The 12215-nt window shown below is 48.0% G+C and overlaps 3 protein-coding genes across 3 annotated transcripts; all 3 read left to right on the top strand.

Moving 5' to 3' along the window:
- Window positions 1–6172: 6172 nt before the first annotated feature.
- On the top strand, window positions 6173–8074 carry Pmar_PMAR001249 (hypothetical protein; the record flags this gene model as incomplete). The annotated part of the gene is made up of 12 exons (XM_002780610.1): window positions 6173–6258; window positions 6433–6598; window positions 6643–6735; window positions 6855–6941; window positions 6992–7074; window positions 7119–7227; window positions 7275–7388; window positions 7433–7534; window positions 7581–7685; window positions 7727–7842; window positions 7882–7932; window positions 7981–8074. The coding sequence occupies 12 exons, from the start codon at window positions 6173–6175 to the stop codon at window positions 8072–8074; spliced, it is 1206 nt and encodes a 401-aa protein (XP_002780656.1).
- Window positions 8075–9708: 1634 nt separating this feature from the next.
- On the top strand, window positions 9709–11412 carry Pmar_PMAR001248 (hypothetical protein; the record flags this gene model as incomplete). The annotated part of the gene is made up of 4 exons (XM_002780609.1): window positions 9709–10222; window positions 10290–10322; window positions 10839–10944; window positions 11157–11412. 4 exons carry the CDS (start codon window positions 9709–9711, stop codon window positions 11410–11412), a joined length of 909 nt encoding a protein of 302 aa, XP_002780655.1.
- A 183-nt stretch (window positions 11413–11595) lies between these two features.
- Pmar_PMAR001247 (hypothetical protein) lies at window positions 11596–12015 on the top strand (the record flags this gene model as incomplete). The annotated part of the gene is made up of 1 exon (XM_002780608.1): window positions 11596–12015. A coding segment is annotated over one exon (420 nt), but the record flags the coding sequence as incomplete, so codon positions are not given.
- Window positions 12016–12215: the final 200 nt, after the last annotated feature.

The raw sequence follows: 12215 nt of genomic DNA, 5'->3' as shown, positions 1-12215 counted from the left end.
TCCCGGGCCACCTCTCGAATGATTCGAATGCTCGATTCGAGTCGAATCGAGCCTCTCGAAGCTTGAGCACACGGACGAGTCATCCGCTATGACTCCTCACACTGTGAGGCTCACAGAATCAGGAGGCCCTTCCCTTGATAGGCTAATCTTGGTCTTCACAGAACTCCGACACAACACTGGCAAGTTGTTCAATACATGGATGCTTCAACAACAACATCAAACCATGCGACAGCTATTTATTTTCCAGTAACACTATCTTGTGCTCAGCGTAATCGACATGGGTACTGTACGCCCTGAAGAACGGTATACCCAAAAGATTTCCTCCTTCGTGCACTCGAACGGTCATCCATCCAGGTCTCGAAATAGTACAGTAATGCTTTGGACGTATCCTGATAGGAATTGAATTGAGATCGTCGCCAAGTCTCAACTGTATGATTGGTACGGTGTAATACAATCCGGCAATCGCAACTTTTTGCTAATATTGCGGATTTGCCAAATGCTATAATTCCTGACAGTCTCACTTTTTTGCTCGTTTGTATGTGCTGCTTTCTCAGTTACAAAGTAGCAACCACATTCACAACCTAGCAATTTCTGGTATAGGTTTTAGCAACCAAATGTTGAAATTAGCAAATCCAAAAGTGTTTTCCAGCAAGTCGCTCTTTTTTGCTCTTTTTTTGCTGCATTGTATATTTCCCCGGAGTGTTTTACACGCTGGCACTTTTGCCCAAGTGTGCTTCGCCCGCACGTTTTCGTTATTTTGGCAAGTTTTGCTCATTTGCTGTTTAATATGTTTTGCGTTGTAATTATGTAGTCTGGAACCTTTTAAGGTTTGCTATTGTGTGATGTTCCTGCATGAAATATTCAAATTGGCAGTTGCCGGTATGTGACAACGCTGCGCTACTTTTCTGTTTCGGCTATTTGCTCTCTTGTAACTTACGCCCTGCGGGAATATATACTAGCGTTTTGCTCATTCGTTCAAACTCCGTCTCTGTTAGCGTTATTAGCAAACTTGCCCTTTTGCATTATTCGTACAAGTAATATACAATCGAGCAAACATAGTTATGGGATAGCATTTCTCGTTCGATTACGGTATTGCGCCTCATATCCATTTTGGTGCATGTTCATGCCCTGTGCACTTACTAAGTATCTATCAAAGGTGTCACACCTCGTGTCTCACTTCAAGTGAGTCACTTAGTATCGGGTCAAAGCGTGATACTATAAGAGTGCTATCACGGACCGTGAATTTCACGGTGATGGCACTCTAGTTAGATATATCATTCACTCCGAAGACAGCGCGAGTTATGATCAATGCTGAATACCAAACACATGATTGCTCTTGCACGTCGCGATTGAATTAGATGAGATAACAGTTAAATTGAGTCCCATCTTCGAGTATCCTCTCTCTTTTTGCATCGTATCAGTTGTGTCTCGTGGTTTGGTACGATTGTACGTATTGACGACTCAACAATACCCACAAGTTAAACCCTCAAGTAGGCATTACGTAAGTATTACGGGCAACTTTGACATTCTGCACGAGAAACATTTGCTCATGGGCAGTGGCACTCATCGGAGCGTCTTCGTGGAGCTATTGTTATGGACTTTGCAGAAGTGTCGAAGGATTGTACAGGGGAAACTCAACACGGACAGAATTACTAAATATGAACTCTACAGCCCCCCGCACACAATATTCACTCCCGGGCACCACTAGAGGGCCTTCAAAGAGATACTATTAAGGGTTACAAGAGAACCATATTGAGAAACGTCCAAATCTTTCTCTACCAATCACCGAGACAGCTACTTGTAGCAACTACAACAGCTGAGCACCACTGAGGTGCCTACCTTACTGCGAGTGCGTGCATGGTCGCTAGTCTCCAGTGATGGGAGAAACTACTTCGATTCCTCACGCTCGTCCTCTTTCGACCGCTTCTGCTGCAATTCTTTTGCCGCGTGGATCTCATACTCCTCCACCAATAAAATAGCATTGTTGTTAGGCGAGTTCTTTCGCACTATCTCCTCACATCTGGTACCTCGGGAGAACTTGTTCAGCGCCGGGTAGATGCGGAGTGCTAACTTAGCACTGCTAAGCCAGCCTGCCTCTTTCCTCGATAATTTCGATGTTCGCGAGGGGCGTCTTTCTGCAATGACCAGTATTTGCTCAGACTACCGAAGAGCATATTGGTTCGCATGCAATAGGCCTCGTAGGGATCAGGATGCGTGTATGAAAGTCACGGCATCTCGCATGGGCACCACTGGGGTGCCTGCAATACAGCACTGCACTGCAGATGTGTGATCCATGTTGATCCAAATAAGTGATCTCGGATCACTCAGTACGAGTGATTCCGCCCAATACGAACTACCATGTAAACACAAATCCTCTCCCTCGTCCTTCTGTGACCACGTGCGAACTGCAATGATGTGGAAAATATGAAAATCCAACGAGCCCTTAACGAATGTCAGTCTTCACGAACGACCTACTACCACTTACAATAGTCCATCCATCATTCTCCCAGTGCTGCAACTATACTTATGTATATCGACAGAACCAAAGAACTTTGCAAAATAGTCACCACTCAGTGACCAAACTATAATGCAATGATCAACACAATCACTAACAACCCACCAAGGTTCGAATCTCGCGTGCGAAATTTCAGTTTCTTCTTCCGATTATAAAACAGCAAAAATTTGCTCCATTGCGGGGTTGCCCATTCGTAAAGCGGCAAATTGCTCCTCTGAAAAGTAGCAATTTGCTCAATAGTAGAAGAAGCAATTTATCGGTTTGCCCCTTTTTTGAGCAATATTGCTCAATTTTGTTACATAGTAACACTTCACATAGCAGCAACTTTTATATATTGTAGCAAATTCCTGAAATATAAACAAGCAAACGATATTCATTCGAGCAGTTTCTGTTATGCAAAACAGCAAATTTGCGTATTTGTAAAGTTAATTTTGCTACTTTGCTCCTTTGTATATCAGTCATAGCGTTTTTACACACTGGCACAACAGCAAAAGCCGCAGGAAATATACATTCCAGCTAATTGGCACTTTTTTGCTATTTGCTCCTTTGCTATTTTGTAAATGAGCCGATTGGTAGGCTGCCTAAAATTCCTGGTGTAACTCGCAGGAAACCGTCGCTTTCTTTTCTGTACAAATCGGGTAGTTGGTCAACTTTATAGCCCTTTTCTAATAAGGCCCTGCGGAGTTCTCGTATGATATCGTCTTCTAGATAGGGTAGATAGAGGGCGTTAGAGCCCGTATCAGTCACGGCGAGGAACGATTGAGGGCGGCGGTGTTCGAAACTCGTCTTCGTCGTAAGGTTTCCGTCAGCGTGCAACAGCGCCACAGAGGACACCCACACAGCAGCAGTAGGTCGGTATCGAACTGGGTGATACACAAGGGGGGAAGATACAATATTAGATTTCCCCAGCACATCATGTGTTGCACCAATCGTCAACTGCCCAGATGGAGAATTGAATACAGGCCCTGTATTAGGCCGGAAAGTATAAGACGGACGGTCAATTAGATGATACTTAGTAAGCATTTCGATCAAGTTCTCCGATTTTTGTATCGGAGGTGATATCCACTCGTTCCCTGTTGTGGGCATCATTGAAATGCCGAAAAGCCCAGGTGATACATATCCATCTGACTCGATAGTGGGCTGACAAACTCTGAAGGTGAGATGAGTGAGATTTTGGTCACCCAGAACCAATTCCCCAGAACGACGTTTGCACGCATAGGTTTTATTTAGCCCGAAGTAGATCGGGTGCGGTTTATCGCTCTGTTGAGAATGACGAAATTTATCCCTCGTACCGAAGTAGCAGTCCCGGCGGTCTTTCTCACATGCGCCCTTGCCGCGTTCATGCTCGTACCAGTCGCCGTCGATCACGAGGATACCCCAGAACGCAGAATCCAGGACTAGCTCCATCTTTTGATTGTTAATCGTAATCGGTACGCGACCTTGTGTGACTGGTAGCGTCACACTTTTTCCCAAGTTATTCGCTGCCAGCGCTGTACTTCGACACCGGATATCCAAAGCCATTATGAGCACCATCGGAAGAGGGACTTGCATTACGAAGGTTCCAGATGGTAATGAACTTGAAAGAAGCTCCAAACCTTATTGTCGTCAAATGGCACTGATCTGAAAATTCACTGCCTATCGATATCTGCGAGGTGCGTCGATGTGTCAAGAGTTATGATACATCAATGCCGCTTGAGATCCAGGATATCCGTACGTTGCTTTCATAGATATCGATACCTCACTACTATTAAGCCAGTTCGTGCAATACCACTGGCCCCAGTGTGTCTCGTCTCGTTCGAACTCACGGGTAAGAACAGGCGAGCGCACTTGCACCAGTAACTGGTGAATTTAATAGTGTCAAAATTAAGAAACGCGATAGTCGACGTAGTCGGAGGACTAATCGGAGAGGGATAGCTGTAAAAGACTTATCGTTACGAAAGGAGACAGGGCTTACAGCACTACGTGTCTCGTCTCAAGGGCGAGCTAAAAGACAGGAGGAATGTGTGATCCCCGTGACAGAACGGAGCGTGCAGTGCCCTTATTGGAACGGCAAAATAGGCGAAGAGCTCTAAAGCGAATGCTGCTCGTCGACGTGCCTTGGACGCACCATTGCCGAGTGTCGCACCAGTCGCGGTCAATCACTCCAATGACCCACAAACAGGAATCAATGAGTACCTCCACTTTTTGATTATCAGTTGTGATGCTCACGTACTTTTCTTCGAGTTTCTTGTACATACCAGGATGCCATTCTGAGTATGATGAGGTGGAGGAGTCGGACTCCTGGAGTCCTTGCATTACGGCGATCTATGGGAGTATCGAACTAGAGCAGTGTTGGATATATATTTGCTTCCTCGGCTGAGCTCAAGACTTTCTTCACATACATCCAACCGTTCAACCGCGCAATAGTGTACGAATATCAGAAGTTTGAGGGAATCATGTTCGCACTGCAAAACCCAGCGAAATTCCTCCAAGTCTCTTCAACATCCTCAACCGTGAACTAGCCGTCATATTGCTCGAAACGGTCTGTCCGCGCTCAATCTCGGCGATTGCATGGTGAATCTTGTTAGACAAGGGGTTACCACCGAATAGCCTTCTGCGTAGATCATGCTCCTAACTTGGTAATGCACATTTTATTCAGCCTATACGCTAAGCCAATGCTTGATAACTGAAGTTGGAGAGTGGTTGCAGAGAGCGGCACAGTGATGTGTGATGGGTTTCTTCGTTGACTTTTCACAGTCCTCAGTGTTCCGAACGCATCGAGACGCATCATCGTCCCAAATGAAGTTGCACGCCATTCTAGCTGGGATTCGATCGTCGCTGTCACGGTGTTGATGTTATTGGCGACTCTATCGACGCTGCGGAGCGTCATTTTACCAGTTAGTCACTTCCCGAGTTCGATCCGGTTGGCAGTTCACTCTTTTATTTTGAAGGAGATACATTAGCTTGGATCTATCGTGGTTTAAACTTTGAACGCTCCATAACTATGTTGTTCGTATTCCTATCAATGTGCAGGACTGGCTCCCCATTCGGCTCAGCCGGGGAGGCCCACGGGACAAGGTATATCGCAGTATTTTCTAGCACATGAGCACTGATCATTGACCAGCGGCATTGATCACTCTATCGCTCAGTAGTTGTCCGCTGCGGAATCTATCTGCTTTTATCCATCCCTTCACTAGCTCTGGCTAGTAGCGGTTATGGTGTTTATTCTTGGTCTGATCGTCATAATACTAACGCTCGGCTCAGTGTAAGTCACTAATAAGTTATTAGTAATAACCTGTTGTGGTGAGAGGCTCAATCGTCATAAGTCGTGCATGGCGACTCCATGTCTCGCGGCATTTCTACTCCTCTGTCTATTTGTATTCGCCAGCAGTATTTCTCCTTGATGCTACATGAATAGACCCCTCGTTGGGCATACCTTCGGGTTCGTATTATACGAATCGTATACTGTCGGCATAGGGATGAGTCGTCCGATAATCTGAATCCTGGATGCACGTTCAAAGTTGACGTTTCCTATGTGATTATATTAACCTGTGTTGGTCAATAACATCACCAAGTCAACAGGGGAGTATCAGAGACTTCTATCACTCTGCCTGGTATACGTTCGACACAACAGAAACATAACAACCGTAGCCAATCTTCATAATTCCATCTCCCAGCATGGCACTCGACCGCTCAGAGGATGTCGCTGTGGCACCAGTGGCGATGGACAAGCCAGAACCTCAAATAACAACTGCAACGATTGAGTGAGATGGCCACGAAGGCACTGATGTTTTTGATTTGTACTCAGTCGATCAGCGGACAGCGGCTGGTTCATGGCCCTACGCGCCCTACATACACGAATGTTGAACACCATACACAGGCCTAGCGCTGTGCGAAGCGCAACTCTAGAGACTGTGGTAGAACTGATGGTCTGGCAGCTGGGAGTCACTTCATCTCTACCAGCCTGAGGAACCTGACAAACCCAAGAAGTATAGGACGTATGGTCCAGACGAGGCAGTGCCAGAAGAAGAAAAGGTTTATCAGTTGCGCAGGAGACGGGCAAAGAAGGCTGGCCACTTCCGCATTAACAAGCAAATATTACAGGTCGAACTCAATCGCCACAGAATACGTATAAACTCTCATTCCAGTCTGAAACACTCGAAGAATTGCTGGACGTCATCGCCGAAGCACTCAATTGGTTCAATATCGTCAACATCGGCACCGCACTCTACAAACTCGCGGTGGGTCTTATGAGTTCACGCTGTCTTCTCCAGTCAAACCAGGGCTCATGGGGGCCCAGACTCCACACGTTGATACACTGCTGAGCGGACTGCGACACCGTGTGAATTGTTCTTGATAGTCTCTCGCTTTGGCTGACCAGAGCCAAGCTGCGAAGAGCAAGGCATTCCTTCGAAAGGATAATCGATACATCGGCTTCCTCGATGAGGTCAATGGTCAACACTTCGGCGCCTCTCCATAACACGGATGAACTTTCAGATAGCGAATGTTCTCTCTTATGTAGACGAGCCTGCTGGTATTGAGTCCGGCAATGGTAGCGGGAAGCTTGTCCGGGATGTCAAGTAAGAATACGTGTTTGTCGAGTAGTCTTCAAACGAGGCAGTAGGTCAGCGTGCTTCTCTCCGAAGGAGTTGGCAAATATCGTATGGGCTGTCACTCACATCGGCCTCCCACATAGGCGTTTATATGAGTTGGTAGCTCGACATATAATATGGGTAAGAGAAGATGTGAGTGGAGTGCTAGAGTGTGACACTCCTCTCAGTACATCGACCATTTCGATTCTGTCAATCTCTCCCTTGCCTTGTGGGGATTTGCTAAAATGGATGTCTGCTGTCCGGAACTCTTCCGTGCAGCTGCATCGGTCATCATTGATATGGTACCACCTTTCGGAGCTGCTAAGCCGTGGACCTCCATGAACAGATAGACGCCTTCGAGCCTCACCGGCTCTGCAACACAGCATGGGCATTTTCGAAGACACTGAACGCGCAAGATAACCAGGAGTTGTTCAGAGCTATAGCATCGGTTGGTCTCGTACACGACAGTAGCAGTGTTGAGAATAACCTGTTAGAGCAGCATACAGAAGATAGACAAGTTCAATCTGTCCAACGAGTCCATGCTTGTTTATTCCTTCGCGCTTGCTCACTACAAAGAGCCCCTCGAGCTCTTCAGAATGGTAAACATCGTAGATAAGATGACCATGAGAATGGCAAGCAGATAATGAAGCGGCAGATAAGGTCTATCAAAAGGGGCGAGGTGAATGACCCGAGATCGTTCGCCAACATGGCATGGGGAGTTGCTGAGCTCGGCTTTGGCCCTGACTACCCAGACCTGTAGGGGCCTCACGCCGTACCAAGCTCAGTTACACTCAGATACGTTTCCATCGCTGACTATCTCGCTAGACGACCAAAAATCCTCAACGAGTACGGTCTCTGAAAATGACGCTGACTCGACTTGTATGATGATCTCAGATTTGGTATCAATCAATTGGCAACACTCTGCCTGGCCCTTATGATGGTGGAGTCGAATGCTCCTCAAGTAGAGCGGAAAATAGCTCAGGGATAATAGTAGTAGCATTGCTAGATACGAGTCCTCTTCGAACATGTTAGAGATATTTGTGCGACCAAACAGATGGACAGTGAGTGCTGCTGGTAGCTGTGGTTCATGCATTTTTAAGGTACCATGAGGACCGACTTGATGAACTTGCAGGCGGCATTCAACTACTATAAGATCGACTCTGGCTGCGTCAGAGAAGCTCTGCAAGAACTTCACAAAATTGAACAACAGCAAAAGCAAGAACGACAACTTCAAATAGAAGAGCAACGTCAGCAGCAGGCCGCACGCAGACGACGCGTCTTGGGGAGGTTCTTCAGATCACCGGTCAATCGCTGGTCCATTTGTGTTATAGGTTCGCTTCATGGCCCCAGGCTATTCGAGAGACCATCATCCCTCTGATAGGTGCCTTGTTGGTCTTGTACATAACTCGCAGGTTCAAGCTGTGGCTGTGGAGCTTATAATATTAACCTCGCCGAATGGACTTTCTATTATCAATGTTGTGTTCCTGTAGGAATTCATTCGAATCAGCTGAGTATTCTATGTTACCATCGTTCGACGATGTCCTGATACCTGCCCTCACGAGTCTCAGCGAGTTGGAGGAAAATGTAGCCCTAAAGCCACCGTTAAGACTGTTGATAATGTAGAGGCCTTTCAGGTCAGCATTGAATCGGCGTTGGAACGAGCTCATTTTTTTGTGAGGTTGCCTCTGTCCTTGGTAGGGAGCAATGCTCTCCCAATGATGGTAAGTAGCAAGCGGCTCTACAGGTGTGAAGCTTCTAGTGGCTTAGGCATACAGCAGCACATGGGATGCTGAGGAGAAGAGAGTGCTCGTGAAACAGGTCTGTCAATGAACTAAGCGATCGCTAGCAATGATGTTGCCTCAGATGGTTGAATCGAGTATGTCCCCGGTATCTGACCAAGTATTGCGACCTTGCGGCTACGAGTCACCATCGGCCCCGCCTAACTACAGCAGTTTCCAACAGCTCGAGAGACGTCTTATTTTCGCTGATGGCGCTGTATGCTACCGCTTTCTATACGCGAGTGTGGACTCGGTCTTCTCAGACCGAGACGAGGCTTGAGCAAGTCTCATTCAGTACACTTTCTGACCTGGGCAAGGAGATACCGAAAATCTCTTTCACGCGACGCGAGGCCGCGATGGAGGGGTCGACACCGAGGTTCAAGAGGTGGGCGGATATCTTGCAAGTTGGCACGCATTTCTCTTCCGGAAGGCCTTGTCGACTAGGACTCCAACCACTACTCTTCTCCTCCTGTTTCGAGTCGGGCAACCTGGCATCAGCAACTCTAACGAACGTCTCTTACTCACATGAAGCAAGTAGACTCAATCTCGAGCAGTAGACGGACGGTCGTGAAACACTTTCGTAGGTACTTTTTTCGAAGGCATCCCACAACTAGAGAGCATCGCAACCCTTGAGGTCGAAAACGTTTTAACATTTTCTCCGCGCAGAAAATGTGTCAGGTTAGCTACGACTTGCTCCTTGAAAATGACACTAACTCTGCGGCTCAACATACACAATGGTACCACTTCGCAGTCCGGGTTAACACTGAAACGGAAAGTGCGGCTGTTCACTTCGAACGTCCAGTTACACCTTGAATCAGACCCGCAGAGCTCGATACCCTCCGAAATGAGAGTGAAGATTTTGGCTACTTTCAACGTCACTAACCTGAGGAAGCGGAAATCGCTTTATAACATGGGCATGCGGCCTTTTACGTTGCATTCTGGCAATCTCGCTGAAGGATGGGTCAGCGATCGATGCACGGACGTCTCTTACACTCAAAGCGCTCAATCTCCTGAGCAAGCCCCCGCCGATGGCGACAGCGCGATCAACTATATCTTGAGCTTCCGCTACTGCTTCTCTAGTCACGGTTTGAATGAGACTGTGGTCTTCGCCATGGCGCCTCCACTGACCTACACGACTCTAGTGTCACACCTGCGCATGCTCAGAGATAACCATACAGAGAACGATCTGTGGCAGGTAGCGACGGGAAATAACAGACCTGTCCATGGTAGTTCATTAGGAGCCTCTGGGGACCTCTCTTGGGGGCATGCCTGTGCCTCTCCTTCTGGTCTCGGACTTCACACTGGATCCATCGAGCTTGCCCAACCATTTGAAATATATGGCGCATCGACGTCCACTCGTAAAACCATCTCTACTCATTGATGGCTCGGGAAACTGGCTAGATTCAGGCCCCTGCATCCATTCAGAAGCTCCGTTCCGAGTCGGATTGGTCGCAGTATGTCAATGCAACAGATATGATGATTCAGCGGAGTCGGGAGGATCGCTTGTGAGGAAGAGCACGCCTGCTTTGTTAGGCCCATCTCTGCACGCGACGATGCCGTCTATGCGACGAACCTCCTCCTTGACTCAGACACCTTTGTCCCGGAGCGATAGTGACAATCGAATGAATCACTCTCGAGAAAATGTGAACTGCTTATAAGCACGTCGAGCGATTACTCTCTAGTTGTCACAATTCTAGGTTGGACAATCCCGGTTTTGGAACACACAAGATTCGGCCTCACTCATTGGAGGCCCGAGTAAGCCTCGGTGAGCCAGTTGTGGTGGTGAGTGCAGCGAACAGTCCCCATATCGTTAGCGCCTCTCCTCCCTTCCAATTGCACACGAGCATGGTAGACTTCTCGAGAAAGATAGCTCTATGGCATCGACATTTGTGAGATAACTGCCATACCGCTCCGATGGTGATGTTGATTGTAGCTCAGCGCGTGTTGAGTGCGTACGACGAAGTCGGCCAGCAGTTGTGATAATAGCGAGACAGCATCCAGGGGAAACCGTGGGGAGTTGGATCTGTCTGGGTCTGCTTCATTGGCTTCTCAGCGACACTGCCAGGCAGCTGCGAGCCAAGTAGTCCACCAATGCATCGTGTCTTTCGGTATCAAGCGTCCATCTGGAAGTGACGATAAACTGGAAATACAATTTTATGGTCGTTGTCAGCTCTGTTTTAATGATAGCTCCAGAAAGAACGACAGATCCAACTTATTGCGAAGATCACTGTACTGTCCAGAAATGACACATGATGAGAAGTGCATCTGATTTCTTGCTAGTACTTGCTTTAGGTACTGTTTTCACATCGTACCTATGGTCAATGTGGACGGCGTGGTTCATGGTAATTCAAGGACAACGCTTGCCGGTGTTGATCCCAACCGAACTTGGACCGATCCGAATCCTGTTATCCATCCTGAGGTGATCCTCAGTGGCTCAGAGTTGCCATCGAGTGTGTCAGCTTTCGAGGTGTTCAAGTTAAAGGAGTATCTTCAAGCCGTCGGACAGGAAGTGCTCGTCGAAACCCAACATGAGCAAGGCGACTTGTAATCAACATGTGTGCTTCGTTACAAGTGGAAGGTTCATTGATTGCGAGGTCCTCCGTCCACGCAACGGACAGTATGCTCCACATGGGAGTCTATGGTCATCATCTGTAGGAAAGCTGCCAAGTCTGCCTGGATATTCCTCTGGTACTTCAGATCAGCACGGCAAGTGTCCGAAACCTTTGATGAGCCCCCAAGGAAAGATATTACCAACATTCACGTACGGTTACTCCTGCTAGAGGAGAGTATTGGGATCGTCTGCGCTCAGCTGTTCCTCGATCTCCACGGACACTCGCAGAAGATGAATGTTTCCTTCTATGGTTGTGGTGTGTCCAACATCGCGTGCGCTGTCTATCCTAAACTGGCGTCCAAGGCTACTGAGGATGTCTCCTTTGAGTCGTCGCGATGGAAGTTCGCGAAAGCCCAGTTGAAAACGGCGCGGTCTGTCGCCTACCGCCGATTCGGCGTCATAAACAGCTATACTGTCGAATGCAGCTTCTACGGCTCGGACTGTGCCTCTCCGCCCTACGTGGCAGAGTTTGATCAGACGCGCCTTGCCAGCATCGGAGCAGCCCTAGGGCGAGCGATGGCTGCATACTTCCAAGTACCCGTCGATCATCGACTGGATCCTGTGGCTGTCGGCTGCGAGTGGCTGCACTTCGAAGACTTAGCAGGGGTCTCGCCACAAGCCCTGTTGGATGAGCTACGATTGGTCGCCGCAACAGTGCACGACCTGCCGTCTTCGCTCGCCGGTGATGAGCCCACGGCCAATAGTGATTCTGAGGACGATGAACCAGCCAAGAACACGGC

Source organism: Perkinsus marinus (genome assembly GCF_000006405.1).
Source record: "Perkinsus marinus ATCC 50983 genomic scaffold scf_1104296944404, whole genome shotgun sequence".
Lineage (NCBI taxonomy): Eukaryota > Perkinsozoa > Perkinsida > Perkinsidae > Perkinsus > Perkinsus marinus.
This window is presented reverse-complemented; position numbering and strand designations above follow the sequence as displayed.